The 18,529-nt window shown below is 34.9% G+C and overlaps 1 protein-coding gene across 1 annotated transcript in view; it reads left to right on the top strand.

Moving 5' to 3' along the window:
• The window catches only part of LOC141498980 (target of EGR1 protein 1-like), a 68,069-nt gene that overhangs the window by 18,925 nt on the left and 30,615 nt on the right, over nt 1–18,529 (top strand). The window contains 2 exon segments of the mRNA XM_074201978.1: nt 16,931–17,032; nt 17,184–17,220. Coding sequence (XP_074058079.1) covers nt 16,931–17,032; nt 17,184–17,220 — 139 coding nt within the window.

Genomic DNA, 18,529 nt, shown 5'->3' on the forward strand with positions numbered 1-18,529 from the left:
TTTCGTATATATTATACATTCTGAACACTTTGTGGCTACTGTGTGAAAATTAGTCTGTGATACTCTTGAATTTCAAATGGACACAGTAGAATTTTGTTCTTTCCCCTATCTCATAGAACCTGTTATTAAAGTTTAAGCATAAATAATGATCATTTTACTGAATTTTTCTGGAAAGTATTAAATGCAATTCTGTGAACCAAGGCTTTTTCATTTATTAAAGAATAATATTCAGCCAGCAGCCTACAACTTATGATTTCATAAACCAAAAATCTCAGTAGATATGGCATTTATAATATGTCCTTCAAAATATCAGTGCCATATTTAAAACTATATGGGTATTATCCAATTGACAAATGCTCAAATAATATGAATAGACAGTTTTCAAATGAATATTATGTATATATACATAATATACATTGGAAAAATGCTTCAAATAATTATGGATTATACAAATGCAAATTAAAATAACTATAGAAGTATTACCTCACATCTATCAGATTTACTATGAAGGAAATAAGGAAATTTATCATTGTTGGAGAGGTTGTGGGAGGATTAGGAAAATAATGCATTGCGGTAGAGTTGTAAACTAATCCAATCATTCTGGAGAGCAATATGAAACTATGCCAAAAAAGCAATAAAAATACTTGAAAAATTTATGGTATATGACAACTATGGAATATCATTTTTCTATATGTAAGCATAAATGATCAGACTCTAGAGAAGCCTGGAATGAATTCCAGAATCTGATGCTGAGTGGGGGGGTCAGAATCAAGAGAACATTCTATACATTAAAAACAACATTGAGAGATTATAAACCTTGATGGATACAGTTTTCTCAGAAATGCAGAGAGCTAGGACAGCCCTATAAGATCAGCTATGAATAATTCTGTCCCCATCCAGAGGAAGAAAAATACAAGACAGAACAAAGGAAAAATAACCTTCAAAAATTGATGAACACTGCATTCACTTAAAAATATCTCTAATGTATTTCTTTCCCTTAATCTTAATTACTCATTCAGAAAATGAATAATCTATAAGCAAATTAAGCACAAATAAACATAAACATATTAAGCACAAATTATTAACCTAATTTTGTGCCACTGAGGGGAGGGGGGTTGGAAGGAAATTTTGTTACTTAAAAATATACAGTCATATGGATGAATTCTGAAAAAACATTCATAATACATATCTGGAAAATGAAATAATATTAAAAATCATATGTTCAATGAAATTTATAAATCTAATATGGATAGATATATATGGATATATATTTCCACAAATCTTTATATATAAATTTTAGCAATCATTACTATATCAGTTTTGAAGGATATAAAATCATAATACTGAATGATGAAAATTTTACTGAATGTTACTTAATTTTTTTTAATGGCTTTCTCAATTAATCTCTAATATAATAATAGTTAAATAGTTGACTGTGAGCAGAGAAATGAGATAGGTAATGTGGTAGAGGAATTCTTAGTTAGATAAAACAAGATTGCTTGATGTGAAATAGTACAGAGAGATAAAGAAAACTATGACAAATTTTCTCCCCTTCTGTTCTCATGTTGTTTCTTAAAGATTGAAATGAAAAATGGGTTTAAGTGATAAAATAAGAAACTCCAAAAAATTTTTTAAAAGTGATAGCTATCTAGACGAATACAGAAAAAGAATATCAAAAAAATTCAGGTAGTGCAAAAAACATGAATTCAAATTATTTTTTGAAACTGTGGTTCTTTTTTCCCATATGTTCTTTGCTACCCATTTAGATATTTAGAGTTATGCAGAATAGATAATAACGTAATTCAAATTTTCAAGTCAAAATTATTGAACAGGAATTTATGTTTAGCCAAAAACTACTAGACTTCTCCTTTTTTATAATGATAAAATTGCTATTTATAATTTTATCCATTTAATCTATATTTTTCCTCCAAAAATGTATCTTTCATAAATCATTTGCCTTTTTTATCATTTTAATCAGTGACCATTTTTTTGAATTAAATGAAATAGGAACAGACTTTCTAAGTCTGAGGGTATTCATAGTAATGGTAAGAGAACTCGTTTAAGAATAACATTTATTTTCAGGAATTTCTTCAAAAGAAATAGATCTGGGGCCAAGATGATGGATAGAACACAGGCACTGTGCTAAGGTCTCCTGGTCTTCCCTCATATATAACATGAAACAAACCTCTTAACAGAAATTTGATTGAAAAAACCCAGAAAAAGTAGCTAGGAAAAGAACAACTACCAACAAGGTCTTTCCTCCAGGGATCATAGGTGAGCTGGGGGCAGAAAGCAGAGAGCCACTGGGGGCAGGGTGAGAGCTGGGAATAACCCAAGATTGGTTGTGGAGGCTTTGACTGTGGGAGCCATGGTCCAAGAGCCAACTAGGCTGCAGAGGCTTTGCCTGTGGGAGTGGCAGTCTGAGGAATCCCAGAAGGGCTGGAGGGTAGGTTTCAGCACTGAGTTGCAGGGTGCTGCTGGAAATCAATCAACTGTGCTCTGCTGGTCTGCAGGATCATGGACTCCATACTTTTATTTCAGCAGAGTCCTCATCCCAGAACAAGCACAGTAACAGTCCACCACCTGTCACCAGGCTCAGGCATGGGCAGTAGAGCTCCCTCAGCTGAAAAGGGAGATTAACATTCTCACTCCAGGGCATAGGCCACATTAATCAAGGACAATGATATCCAGCAACACCACACACCCCCTCCAGGCCAAGGGAGAGGGGCTCAAATCAAGGACACAGGCATTCCAGAGAAAGCAACCAGCACCCCCTACTGACTGGATCACGTCGAATTACTAAAACCAATGAACAAAGCATCTAGGTATCTCAACACAAAACCTCTGTGAACCAGCCCCTTCCCTAACACAAGATCTTAGTGAAATGAAAAAAGACTAGTGGAAAGGGGGGTCAATAGAGAACTATGCAGAGAACAAAGACCCTAATGCAGAGAGATCTAGAATTTCTGAGGAGAATAAGTTTGGATCTCCAGCCAGAAAGAATTCCCTGAAAAAATCAGGAAGGAGTTTAAAAATCAATTGGAAAACTTGGGGAAAGAAACCCAAGAGAAAATTAACACCTGCAACAAGAAAACTAATACTTGGAAAATGCAATTGGAAAAATACTAAAACAAAATCATTCCCACAAAACCCCAAATCGTCAAATGCAAAAAGAAAGAAAATATTTCTCTCAAAACCTGAATTGGACAAATGGAAAACTCATTCAAAAATAGAATTGATCAACTGGAAAAGGAATTGCAAAAGGTAAATGAAGAATATTCTTTTTCTAAGAAAAAGAATAGTCTGTGGAACCTGACATCATGAAAAAGAAGAATCTGTTAAACAAAACCAAAAATAAAAAGAATAAAATACAAAATACCTCAATGGAAAAACCACTAACTTTGAGAATAAATCTAGGAGAGACAACTTAAGAAATGAAAACATTGAAAATATTCCCTGAAAATACTGAAGAGAAAAAAAGGCTGGACGTAATATTACAAGATGTAGTGATGGAAAATTGCCCTCACATCATGGAACCAGAGGGCAAAATAGTTACTGAAAGAAAACATCTATCACCCACTGAAAGGGTTCCCAAAATGAAAACACCAAGGAATATTGTGATTATATTCCAGAACTATCAGATAAAAGAGAAAATCCTGTAAGTAACCAGAAAGAAACAATTTAGATACCAACAAGCCACAGTATGCATTACACAGGATCTGGCTGCATCAACATTAAGGGATTGAAGGGACTTCAATGCAATATACTGAAGATCAAGGGAGCTTGAAATGCAGCCAAGAATTCTATCCAGGACAAGAAGGGATCTAGTCTTAGGAGCTCTCTGATAAAACTCATTAGCTAAGGACTCTAACTAAACTTTCGAGAGATAGAACCCACAAAGGGACCCATTGAGGCAGTTCACCTACTCAAGGTAACCTGGAAAAGATCAGAAAGGCTCTGCTCCCTGGGGTTGGAGGGGTGGCCCACCAGAGAGGTGGCCCGCCAGAGCCAAAGAACTTCAGCTTCCCGGAGGCAGCTGCAGGGTGCTGGGAGTCTCAGCTCACAGCAGCGGGGGAGTCTCCTGAGCTGCACCCTGAGGAGCACCGGGCACAAAGTGGAGGAACAGCGGGGGACCTCTGCCAGAGCAAGCACATGGAGCCCAGCCCTCAGGACACACAGCAAGCAGCAAGGTCTTTCCCCAGCCCTGATCCAGGAAACAGAAGCAGGCAGAGCCAATAAGCAGGAGCCTCCAGGGCATGAGCCCATTGAGCCAAGGGAGGGGAATGAAGAGAAACTGCTAGCTTAGTCCTCTGCCCCTGGAACAGGACTCTGGGGCTTTGACCATATTCAGATCCTGATCGAAGTCTAGGCTCCCCCATAGAACAGCAGCCCCCCCACCTCAGCCCCGTGGTGGTGGTGGGGTGCTTATGGTCATTCACAGACCAGGAGGGAGGACAGAGTCTCACACACTGAGACCCTTGTGGGAGTGACCAAAAAACTCAGGAAGCACCCCCAAAACCAGGCCCAGGCTGGGAAAATGAGCAAGCAGAGAAACAAAAGGAAGACTATTGAGAAATATTTTGCAAATGAGCCCAAGAAGGATCAAAATACTCAGTGTGAAGATGAGGAAGCACAAGCTCTTGCATCTAAAGACTCCAAGAAAAACAGAAATCGGGCTCAGGCTAAGATAGAGCTCAAAAAAGACTTTGAAAATGAAATGAGGGAGTTGGAAGAAAAACTGGGAAAAAAAGGAGAGAGACGCAGGAAAAACAGGAAAATGAAGTCAGCAGCTTAGTCAAGGAAATCCAAAAAAATGCTAAAGAAAATAGCATGCTAAAAACCAGCTTAGGTCAAATAGACAAAACAGTTTAAAAAGTTATTGAGGGGAAGAATGCTTTAAAAAGCAAAATTGGCCAGATGGATAAAGAGAGACAAGAAAACTCTCTGAGGAGAACAAATCCTTCAGAGAAAGAATAGAATTCAGGGAGATTGATGAATTTACCAGAAATCAGCAATCAATACCTCAAAACAAAAAAAATGAAAAATTAGAAGAAAATGTGAAATATCTCATTGAAAAAACAACTGAAATGGAAAACAGATTTAGGAAAGATAATTTAAAAATTATTGGAATACCTGAAAGTCATGATCAGGAAAAGAGCCTTGACATCATTTTCAAAGAATTACTACAGGAAAATTGCCCTGATATTCTAGAAGCAGAGGGCAAAATATAAATGGAGAGAATCCACCGATCCCCCAGAGAAAGAGATCCCAAAAAACCAACCCCTAGGAATATTATAGCCAAGTTCCAGAACTTCCAAGTCAAAGAGAAAATATTACAAGCGGCCAGAAGGACACAGTTCAAATACCGTGGAGCTGCAGTCAGGATCACACAGGACTTAGCAGCAGCTACATTGGAAGCTCGTAGGGCTTGGAATACAATATACCGGAAGGCAAAAGAGCTTAGAATGCAGCCAAGAATGAACTACCCAGCAAGGCTGAATGTCCTCTTCCAGGGAAAAAGATGTACTTTCAATGAACCAGGGGAATTCCAAATGTTCCTTTTGGAATGGCCAGTTGAATAGAAGGTTTGATCTTCAGATACAGGACTCAGGTGAAGCATGGAGATTGGAGGAGAGGGGGGAAATATGAGGGACTTAATGAGGATGAACTGCATATATTCCTGCATAGAAAAATGACACTGATAATACTCATATGAACCTTCTCAGTTAATAGAGCAAGTAGAGAGAGCTTTTATAGTTGAAGCACAGGAGAAAGCTGAATTCGAATAGAAAATGTGGTGTAAAAATGGAGTCAATGGAAAAAAAAGGGAAATGCAATGGGAGAAAGAAAAAGGAGAGGGGGAATAGTCCAAGATATTTCACATAAGATTTTTTTTATTACAATGAGCTATTGCAATGATATGGAAGGGGAGAGGCAAGGGGGAATGAGGGAAACTTTGCTCTCATCAGAGATGGCTAGGAGAGGAAACAGCAAATATACTCAATGGGGTATAGACATCTGGAGTAAGAAGGAGGGGGGAGCAGGGGGAAGGGGTTTGGATGTGAATAAAGGAGGAGAGGATGGACCATGGGGGGAGACTGGTCAAATATCACACATTTTCTTTCTTACTTCTTGCAAGGGGCTAGGATTGGAAGGCCTGCCCAGTACCATGGGGCCAGGTGGATGCTGGGCTTAAGGGGTGGTATGGGGGCTCAGGGCTTCTTGGCCCCAGGACCAGGGATCTGCATGCTGAGCCAGTCAATGACCCTACAGCAGAGTCAGAGTGAAAGGAGAGAGAAAATAGAGTACATGGTAGTGGAGAAATAAGAAAGGAGGGAGTTGCGATGAGCAATGGCAAAGTTGGAAAAATATGGGAGTAACTTTTGTGATGGACTTATCATAAAGAATGAGATCTACCCATAACAGAGTTGTTGGTATTGGAACAAAGACTCAAGCACATTTTTTGTTATTATTATTTGGAGGAAGGTGCAGGGCAAGTGGGGCTGGATGGCCTGCCTGGGGCCACATAGCAGGGTGATCTTTGAGTGTCTGGGGCCAGATTTGGACCCAGGTGCTCCTTGCTCAAGGGCCAATGCTCTGTCTGCCACCCAACCACCCCTACTATTATTACTATTTTATTTTATTTTGGGTCTTGTTTTTTTCTTTTTTTTCTTTTTGTTTTTTACAGGGCAGTGGGAATCGGGTGGCTTGCATGTCACATGGCTGGGTGATTGTTGGGTTTACGAGGCTGGATATGGACTCAGGTGCTAGTAGCTCCAGGGCTGGTGCTTTGTCCATTGTACCACCTGACCATACCTCCAATTATTACTATTATTTTTTTAATTTAATTTTTTTCTCTCCCCTTTACTTTTTTTGCCCAAGCAAGTCTATCTATATTCATGGGGGAGGAGGTGTATTTTGTTTATTTGTAAACAAGAATATTTTATTAATGTAAAAAAACACATTTGTGCAAAATGAGGATAAAAAATAAATTAAAAAAAAGAAAAAAAAAAGAATTCACTATCCAGCAAAGCTGAGCCTTCTCTTCCAGGGGAAAAGATGGAATTTTAATGAAATAGCAGACTTCCAACTTCTCCTGATGAAAAAATCAAAGCTAAATAGAAAATTTGGACTTCAAACAGGAGACACAAGAGACCATGAAAAAGTAAAAAGGTAGGGTAAAGAAAAAAAAAACTTCTGTCAAATAAGATGAAACTGGCTTTATCCAAACATGGGAGAAAGATTCTGACAACTCTTTATAATTGTAACTCTATTAGAGAGAATAAACTTAGCCAGAAGTAATGACACTGAAGACTTATTCATGACTCTGACAGAATGATTTAAAAACAATATCTCCTTAAAAAGGGGGAGAGTGAAGAGATGAGAGAATGGAGAGTATTGAATGGGGTAAATCAAATTATATGAAGAGATATAAAGGACCTTTTGCAATAGAGGGGAAAAAGGGTAAGCTGAGAACTGCCTGAATCTTACTCTCATCAGATTTGGCTTAAAGTTAGCATACACACACTCAGTTAAGTTAAGAAACTTATCTTACTTTTGAAGAATTAAAAGGGAAAAGGGGGAGGTGGAGGAAAAGAGGGGGAAAAAAAGGAAAGGGAGGAAGAAGGGGCAAAGGGAAATGGGAAATAAAGGGGAGGGGGTTGGATATAAGCGAGCAAACACACTGAAGGTGGTGGTATTCAGAAACAAAATACTGGGCAATATGGATAGTGTGAAAAAAGAGGGAACATACACACAGAGGGAAGAAAGTATGGAGGGCAATAAAGAGATAGTAATTATAACTTTGAATGTCAATGGGATGCAATCTTCTATAAAACAAATGAATAGCAGAGCAGATTAAAGACCTGAAACCTACAATATGCTGCTTACAAGAAACTCATTTTAAACAGAGAGATACAAATAAAATAAAGGTAAAAGGTTGGCGCAAAATATTTGTTGCTTCAGCTGAAGTGAAAAAAGCAGGGGTAGGAATTCTTATCTTAGACAAAGTGGCTGCAAAATAGATCTCATCAAAAGAGATAAAGAAGGAAACTACATCCTCCTAAAAGGTGCCATAGATAATGAAGCAATTTCAATACTAAATATATATGTACCGAGTGGTATAGCATCCAAATTCTTAGAGGAGAAAGTAAATTAATTACAGGAAGACATAGCCAGCAAACCTCTACTGGTTGGAGACCTCAAGCTCCCACTCACATATTTAGAAATATCTAACCATAAAATCAACAAAAAGGAAGTTTAAAAGGTAAATAGAATGTTAGGAAGCCTACACATGATAGACTTTTGGAGAAAAATTGAATAAGGATAGGAAAAAATGTACTTTTTTTCAGCAGTACAAGGCACTTAATCAAAAACTGACCTCGTACTAAGACATTAAAACCCAATAATCAAATGAAGAAAGGCAGAAATAGTGAATACATTTTTCTCAGATCATAATGCAATAAAAATTACATGTAATAATTGGACAGAGAGAGAGATAGACTGAAAACTAATTAGAAACTAAAGAAGCTCATTTTAAGGAATGAATAGATCAAACAATAAACTATAGAAATAATTAATGATTCCATCCTAGATAATGACAATAATGAAACAAAATACCGAAACTTATGGGATACAGCCAAGGTATTTGTCAGGGGATATACAAGATCCTTAAATGTTTACATGAATAAATTAGGAAAAAAAGGAAATCAATGATCTAAACATATAACTAAAAATACCAGAGAAAGAACAAATTAACAACTCCCAATTAAATATCAAATTAGAAATTCTAAAAATTAAAGAAAAATTAATAAAATCAAAAGCAATAAAACCTTTGAACTAATAAATAAAACCAAGATTTAGTTATATGAAAAAAACAATAAAATTTATAAACCTCTGCTTAATTTGTTTTTTAAAATAAGAAAGAAGAATACCAGATTGCTAGTATCATCAATGAAAAAGGTGAATTCATCACCAAAGAAGAGGAAGCTGAACTAATACCTTGGAATTATTTTGCCCAAATGCATGACAATAAATTAAACAATCTAAGTGAAATGGCTGAATATTTGCAAAAAATATAAGTTGCCCAGTTTAAATGAAGGGGAAATTAAATACCTAAACCCATCTCAGAAAAAGAAATTCAACAAGACATTATTGAACTCCCTAAGAAAAAATCCCCAGGGCCTGATAGATTCACAAGTGAATTCTATCAAGCATTTTATGAACAATTCGTTCCAATTCTAAATAAACTCTTTGGAAAAATAGGTGAAGATGGAACTCTGTCTAACAGTTTTTGTGACACCATCATGGTGCTCATACTTAAACCAGGAGAAGCTAAAACAGAGAAAGAAGAATAGAGACGTATCTCCCTGATGAATATAGATGCAAAAATTTCAAATAAAATATTTGCAAAACAATCACAGCAAATTATTACTAGGATAATACTGAGTTGAATTTATCCCAGGAATGCAGGGTTGGTTCAATATTAAGAAAACTGTTAGTATAATTAATTATATCAATAGCAAACCTATCAGAAATCATATGATTATATCAATAGGTACTGAAAAATTCTTTGACAAAATATAGCACCCATTCCTACTAAAATACTAGCAACCATAGGAATAAATGGATTGTTCCTTAGAATAATAAGTAGTATCTATCTGAAATCATAAACAAGCATTATATGCAATGTGCATGAGCTAGAGGCATTCCCAATAAGATCACTACTATTCACTATTGTATTTGAAATGTTAATTTGAGAAATAAGAGAAGGAAAAAAATTGAAGGACTTAGAATTGGGAAGGAACTCTCACATTTTGCATATGACAACCTACCATATCCCAAAAAGTGACACTTAATAATTAAATATTATTAAGGTAATTTTGTGTGTGACCTTGGGCAAGGAACTTAACCCTATTGCCTTGCAAAAAGCTAAAAAAACTTGTGACATGATCAACTCTGATGGATGCAGCTGTTCTCAGCAAGAGTAGTAGAACAACCCTATTAGACCAACTATGGATAATGAATGCTCTCCCCATCCATCCAGAGGAAGCAATAGAAAACAAAAAAAAAAAATTAACCCTTCAGAATCTGATGAACACTACATTCACTTTAAAAAATCTCTTTTGTATTTCTTTCCCTTATTCCTAATTCCTCATGTAAAAATGACTAATCTGTAAACATGTTTAACACAAATGTGTATGCAAAATATTAACCTGAATGTTTGCTGCTTAAGGGAGATGGGTGTGAAGGGAGGATGGAAGGACATTTTGTGACTTAAAAAATATACATAGGCATATGGATGAATGTCTAAATATATCTCCAAGATGTATTTGGATAAATAAAATATTCAATAAAAATAATTAAATAAATATTCCACTGGAAAAAAGTATCAGAGAAGTTGCTAAAAATTTTTTTTCTCACAGTTGCTATTGTTGACTATTTCTCTCATTTCTATTCCTTTCCACTTCTATTTGTTCATTCTTTCTCTTGTTTCACCCTGTCTCACCACAAAAGGGTCTTGTATCTGTCTGACCTCTCTCATTTTCGTCCCCCTGTCCACTTTCCCCCATCCCTTTCCTCTTCTCTTTCTTCTAGGGTAAGATAGATTTCTATATACCTTTTTGACTGTGTATGTTACCATTATTTTCCCACATATAAGACACTCCCATTTACAAGAAGCACCTTTATTTTAGTGCCCAATTTTGAAAAGAAAGTATTACAAAAAGTTATTGAACTAAAGCATTATTCATCATGAAATTCAATGCCCTTCTGCTCATAGTTTTCAGGCACATTTTGGACAAGTTGGTTTATATACTCATGCTTAGTCAATTCCATTTCAGGAACATGAAGTATCAATTGTGTCCTCCTTTAAATCATCAAACTTCTTTTTCATCAATAATTCTTTTTTGCCTCATACTGAACTGTATTTGTGGACATAGGTATTCCAATTGCCTTTTCCTCTTCAATCCATATCTTTAATTCCCTCTCTGAATAAGGCTATTTTGCTGACTTTCCTCTCATGGCCATCTTCTGCCATGGCATTTTTAGTAGGGTTTCTTCTTCCTCTAGCCAGTCTTAGATTGTTTTCTCAGTTGGAAGAGGACCCAACTTAAATTCAGCAGCATGATTTCCATTCACTTTTGTAAATTGCTTTTTTGTTTGTTTTTTGGCTAAGCAATGGGGTTAAGTGACTTGCCCAAGGTAGGTAATTATCAAATATTATAACCCACAACAGCTCTGGTGTGGGTCTAGGACATGAATTTCTGAGAGTCAGGCCAGGTAGGAAAACATACACAAACATGAAACATTGGGAAGTAAAAATCAACCAACTTTATTTTTGTAAACTCAGACTTTTTATGGCAAAAATTTATCTCAGGAATGACCAGTAAAAGGAGACCCAGTTTCACAATTTCCTGGGTAAATTTACAATATTTGTTGTTAGAAATCTGCATACTTCTCTATCAGAAAAATCTTTTACAATCATCTCCAGAGTCACTGATTAGCCCAGGTCAGGATTCACTGGTGAGCCAATGGACCCATATAATGACCAATAATCAATACATATCTTTCATGAAAAAAGTCTCCAAGGATATGTGAATATCACTCCCAGGGGCTGGCCCTCTACAAAATATCTGAGGCCAGATTTGAATTAGGACCTCCTGACTCCAGGGTCAGTGCTCTATCCATTTCACCACCTGGCTGTCCCTCATTTTTGCATATTGGATCACTTTGACCTTGAATTAAGCACTTTATGGAAATCTTTTTTGAGACATTTCTGGGCTATCATTTTGATACAAAAGGTAACCTAAGATACTGGTAAATATGTGAAATAATGAGTGGAAGAACAAAAAAGTATGAAAAAGTAGGAAATAGAAGTAAAAAAAATCTACAACCACAGTATAAGAAGCTTCCAATTTTTAGACCCCAAATTTTTCAACAAAGGGTGTGTCTTATACATGGGGAAATAGGGCACTTCCTCTAGGAGCACCTTCAAATGAGAATGAAGTCCCTCACCTTCTTCCCTTCCACTCCATTGCAAAAGCTTTTTATTGACTCATGAAATATTTAGCCCATTCTACCTCTGCTTTTTCTTTCTCCCAGGATATTAATTTTATATTCAGCTCACCCCTGTGTCTTGTCTATATATATGTATATATATATATATATATATATATATATATATATATATATATATATATATATATATAATTCCTTTTAATTTCTCTATTAAAATGAGAAGTTTCATAGATGTATCATTATCTTCTCTCCAAGCAGGTATATATGCAGTTCAATACAATTAAATCCCTCATAATTTCCCATTTCCATCTATCCTCTCTATCCTTCCCTTGAGTCCTATACTTGAAGAACATTCTTTCTGTTCAGCTCTGGTCTTTTCAAAGGAATGGTTGAAAGTTCCCTATTTCCTTGAATATCCCTTTTTTTTCCCTGAAAGAGGAGTTTTAGTGAGCAGTTGATTCCATCCTGGAATCCAATCTCCTTGGTCTTCTGGAATACCATATTCCAAATCCTGTGAAGCTTTATTGTAGATGCTGCCAAATTCTGTTTATACTGAATATAGAACAATGGCATTTGAACTGTTTATTTCTGGCTGCCTGTAATATTTGCTCTTTAACTTTAGAGTTTTGGAAGTTACCATGATATTCCTGTGTGTTTTTCTTTTGGGATCTCTTTCTTTTGGGGGGAGGGGGAGTTATTTGGAACTTTATTTTTTAATTTATTCATTCATTTATTTTAATCAATTTGTACATGCATATTTTCAAATTACAAATTTTCCCACCAAACTCCCTTCGAACCCCTCTCCCCTCAGTGGGGAAGACTCAGGTTAGCAATTTACAAACATATTTGACTAAATATATTTACAAATTTGTAATTTTTGAATTGGAGTAAGGATTAGAATAAGGATTAAGGGAAGACAATTATATATATACGTAAGACATAATTATTTTAAAGTGTTCATCAGATTTGGAAGGGTGGTGGGGTTTTTTTTTCCCTGTGTTTTGTTTTGTTTTTTCTACCTATGGTTGGGGATATTATAGTCCATAACCTGTCAAATACAGTGGTCCTAGTTCTCTGGATTGCTGAGAGGGGCTGCTTCCATCAAGGTTTTCCATCTCATAATTTTGATGCTCAGCATCAGATCCCATAAGTCATTCCATGCATCTCTAGAGTCCAACCATTTATTGTTTCTTACGGAACAATAATATTCCTTCATCTTCAAGTACCATAACTTGTTTAGCCATTCCTCAATTGTTGAACGACCCCTCAATTTCCAATTCTTTGCTATTACAAAAAGAGCTGCTAAGAATATTTTGGAACATGTATGACTTTCCCCACTTTTTTTGTAATTTCTTCTGGATATAGTCCTAGAATTAGAATTGCTGGGTAGAAGAATATGAAAAGTTTTATTGCTCTTTGAGCATAGTTCCATATTGCTCTCCAGAAAAATGTTGCCTCAGTTCACAACACGATCAGCAATGCATCAATGTCCCAATATTCCCACACCCTCTCCAACATTGATCATCTTCCCTTTTTCTCATCTTGGTTAAACTAATACCTGTAAGATGATACCTCCTGGAAGTTTTAATTTACATTTCTCTAATCAATAGTGATTTGGAGCATTTTTTTATATACTAATATATAACTTTAATTTCTTCATTTTGACAACTATATTCACATCCTTTGGACTTTTATCAATTGGCTAATGACTTGTGACCTTATAAATTTGATGCAATTCTCTATGTATTTTAGAAATTAGGCCTTTATCAGAACTCCTGGTTGTGAAGATTGCTTCCCAGCCTTCCTGCTTTTCTTCTGATTTTGGCAACATTGATTTTAGAGCAAAATCTTTTTTTTATTTAATATTGTCAAAATCATTCATTTTCCATTTTATAATCTGCTCTAATTTTTGTTTGGTCATAAATTTATCTGTTTTCCATCTATCAGATAGAATATATTTTGGTCTCTTTATTTATCTTTGGTATTGCTCTTTATGTTTAAATCCTGTACCCATTTTGAATTTATTTTGGTATAGTGTGTGATATGTGGAACTATGCGGAATTTTGTCCATACCATTTTCCAGGTTTCCAAACAAATTTTGCCAATTATGGAGTTCTTATTCTAGAAGCTGTTGTCTACAGCTGATATCTACAGATTGCTGTAGTCATTTACTGCAGTTTCTTTTGAACCTGTCCTTTTCCACTGATTCTTTACTCTGTTTCTTTATCAGGACCAGGCAATTTTGATGACTGCTGATTTATAGTATCGTTTTTAGATCTGGTAGAGCTAGGCCAACTTCCTTTACATTTTTTTCATCAGTTCCCTTTCTGTTCTTGCCATTTTGTTGTTCCAGATGAATTTTGTTACTTATTTTTCCTAGCTCAGTAAAGTAGTTATTTGGTAGTTTGAATGGTATGGCACTTAATAAGTAATTTAATTTGAGTATATTTGTCATTTTGATTATATTAACTCAAGTTACCCATGAGCATTTGACATTTTTCAAATTATTTAGATCTGACTTTATTTCGTTGAGCTGTGTTTTATAATTATGTTCATGCAGTTTCTGGGAGTAGTAGTTTTGGGAGGTAGATTTCCAGGTGTTTAATGTTGTCTACAATCATTTTAAAATGGAATTTCTCTTTCTATCTATTGCTCTTTGGCTTTGTTGTTCATATAAAGAAATGCTGATTATTTATGTGGGTTTATTTTATATCCAGCTACTGTGCTGAATTTGTTAATTGTTTCAAGGAGTATTTAAGATGATTTTCTCAGGTTCTCTAGGTATACCGTCATACCATCTTCAGAAAGAGAAAGTTTTGAATTCTCATTGCTAATTCTGATAACTTTAATTTCTTTTTTCTTTTCTTATTGCTACTGCTAGCATTTCTAATATTATATTGAATAGTAATGGTGATAATGGGCATCCTTGTTTTACTCCTGATTTTATTGGAAACACTCAAAGTTTATGCACATTACATATAATATTTATTGATGGTTTTAGATAGATAGTATTTATAATTTTAAGGAAAACTCCATTTATTCCAAAACTTTATACTGGTTTAATAGGAATGGACACTATGCTTTATCAAAGGCTTTTACAGCATCAATCGAGATAATCATATGATTTATGTTGGTTTTACTATTGATATGTTTAATTATGTTGAGTGTTTTCCTAATGTTGAACCATCCCTGCCTGCTATAAATCTAACCTGATCATGGTGTGTTTTACTGTATTCTCTTTGCTAAAATTTTATTTAATTTTTTTGTAACAATATTCATTAGGGAGATTTTTCTATAATTTTCTTTGTCTCTTTCAGTACTTCCTGTTTTAGGTATCAGCACCATGTTGCTGTCAAAAAAGGTTTTGGCAGAACTCATTCTTCAATTTTTTTTAAATAGTTGATGGAGAATAGGAAACAATTGTGCCTTGAATATTTGGTATAATCCACTCGTAAATCTGTTTGGATTTTGAGATTTTTTTCCTTAGCTAGTTTACCAATGGTTTCTTCAATTTCTTTTTTACTTAAATGGGTTTATTTAAGTAATTTAATTTCTCTTTTGTTAATCTGGGCAGTTTGTATTTTGGTAAGTATCCATCCATTGCACTCCAGTTGTCCAATTTATTAGAATGTAGTTTGGCAAAATAGCTCCAAATCATCTCTTTAATTTCCCCCCTTTTTGGTGGTTACTTCACCCTTTTCATTTCGGATACTGGAAATTTGGTTATCTTTTTTTTTTTTAAATCAGATTAAACAAAGTTTTGTCTATTTTATTGATTTTTTCATAAAACCAACTCTTAGTTTTATTTATGAGGTCAATAGTTTTCTTACTTTCCATTTTATTAATCTCTCCTTTAATTCTCAGAATTTCTAAATTGGTATTTAATTGGGGAAGTTTAAATTGTTTCTTTTTCTAGCAATATTAGTTCTATACACAAATCATTGAACTCCTCTTTCTCTATTTTATTCATATATGTTTTTAGGGATATAAATTTTCCCCTCAAAATTGCCTTGGCTATATCCTGTAAATTTTATATGATGTCACATTATTATCATTTCTTTGGATATAATTATTGATTATTTCTATTATTTGCTGATTAATCCACCCATTATTCAGGATAGAATCATCTTATTTTCAATTAGGTCTAGGTTTTTCTTTCCCTCACCTTTTATTACATGAAAATTTTCACTGCATCTTGGTCTGAGAAGTGTGTATTTATTATTTCTGCCTGTCTATAATTCATTTTAAGGACTTTGTGCTCTAGTACATGGCCAATTTTAGTGAAGGTGCCATGTACTGGTGAGAAAACGGTATATTCTTTTCTATCCCAATTAAATTTACTCCAGAGGTCTATCATATCTAAATTTTCTAAGATTTCATTCACCTTCTTAACTTCCTTCTTTATTTTCTTGTTAGATTCATCTAGTTCTGAGATAGGGAGATTTAGGTCTTCAATTATTAAAGTTTTGCTGTCTATCCTTATAATTCACTCAACTTTTCCTCTAGGAATCTGGATGCTATACCACTAGGTGTGTTCATATTTAGTAATGATATGGCTTCATTTCCAATGGTGCCTTTTAAGAAGATTTAGTTTCCTTATCCCATTTAATGAGTTTGATTTTAGTTTGTACTTTTTCTGAGTTAATTACCCCAGATTTTTTTTTACTTCCCCTGAAGCATAGCATATTTTACTCCAACCTTTAACCTTTACCCTGTGTGTATTCTTCCCCACCCAAGGTACTTAACACTTTTGTAAATGAAGTACTGGTTAATACAAACCCAAACCTAATTAACCACTTTCAGTTAATTCCCTTTTCAGTCCATATCTCTAAGTACTTGGAGGATCTGGAGGTCTCACTGAGGACATTACACAAGTAATATAGATACTGTATCAGAACCTTGTCCTCATTAGACAAGATGCTTACTGCCCGTGAAAATTCTGGAATGGGTCTGGAAATAAACTTCAATGAGTCAGGTCGAGTAGAAAACGTACCCAAACATGCAAGATTGGGATGTAAAAATCTACCAACTTTATTTTTGTCAATTCAGACTCTTATCTCAGGAATGACCAGTTAAAGGAGGAAGATGCAGTTTCACAATTTCCTCGGTAAATTTACTATATTTTTTCTTATAAATCTGCATACTTTTTTTTTTTATCAAAATAGTGTTTACAACTACCTCCAGAGCCACAGAATATCCCAGGTCAGGTTTCACTGGAGAATCAACAAATCCATACAATGAGCAATAATACATACATATCTCTAATGGAAATAGTCACCAATGATATGTGAAAATAACTCCCAGGGCTGGCCCTCTACAGATTCCCCCTTCTTAGGCATGATGAAGTATTACATGCTGTGTTAGGACATCTATATTTTGTTCCAGTGACAATAGATGTTTAAGACAAATGGGAATTATACATAATATCAATAATAATGCAAAGACACCAGGAAGAATGCTCAGTAATAGATTCATATAAGGAAAAGGATGAAACCTATTATCAAAGTTAAACAAATTATCAATACTTGAGTCTATTTCCATTCCAGGTACTAATGAAAAGTCATTAACAATTTTATACAATTGAGTCATATCCATAGTTACATAATCATTATACCATATATTATTCAAGTAACTTTTATATTATCCCATGGAATAAATGAAGTATTATATTTTAAAGCAGTGACACAAATAACAGAAAATCTACAATCACATTGCAATTGTCCCTTGTGTTCATTATAGAGGTTTGTAATGCAGTAATCAAATTATAAAGATCTTCATTATCTCCCGAGCATTTTCTGATAATTCTTGAATATATTTAGCTTCCATTTTTTCTTTATTCCCTACTTGTATAAAAATAGTCCACAAAGTGGCTGCTATAATGGCTGCTATGACACTTAATATTTGAAACACAATGCAACTAACAGATCCCTTTTACCTAATTTGCTTTAATGTTTCTTTTTCAAAGAACTCATCAGAAGATGACATATACCAGCTTTCTACCTTGGTGGGTATTATAGCAAATTTTGGTTGTCTTATCATTAAAACAACATTGTCATCCATCCATCACTTCCTTATATATACATGCTTGAATAGTGAATTGGTTTTTTTTTAGGTTTTTGCAAGGCAAATGGGGTTAAGTGGCTTGCCCAAGGCCACACAGCTAGGTAATTATTAATTTTCTGAGACTGGATTTGAACCCAGGTACTCCTGACTCCAGGGCAGGTGCTTTATCCACTGCGCCACCTAGCCACCCCTTGAATAGCACAATTGTAACAGTTAACATTATACCCTCCCTTTTTTTCTGACAATATTGACATCTTTGAAAGATCCTATCATGAAGGCAATATCAGGTCCTGCACATGCAGTCACAGACAAATTTCTTGTCTTCATAAGGTTTTGTCCAACATCTTATTCCATTGCATATACCTTATCTCATCTATAGCTGCCATAACTGACCATATCTCTGAATTAGCTCACTGTATTTATGGGTATATAATTGGTTTAATATAAC

Source organism: Macrotis lagotis, chromosome X (genome assembly GCF_037893015.1).
Source record: "Macrotis lagotis isolate mMagLag1 chromosome X, bilby.v1.9.chrom.fasta, whole genome shotgun sequence".
Classification (NCBI taxonomy): Eukaryota; Metazoa; Chordata; class Mammalia; order Peramelemorphia; family Peramelidae; genus Macrotis; species Macrotis lagotis.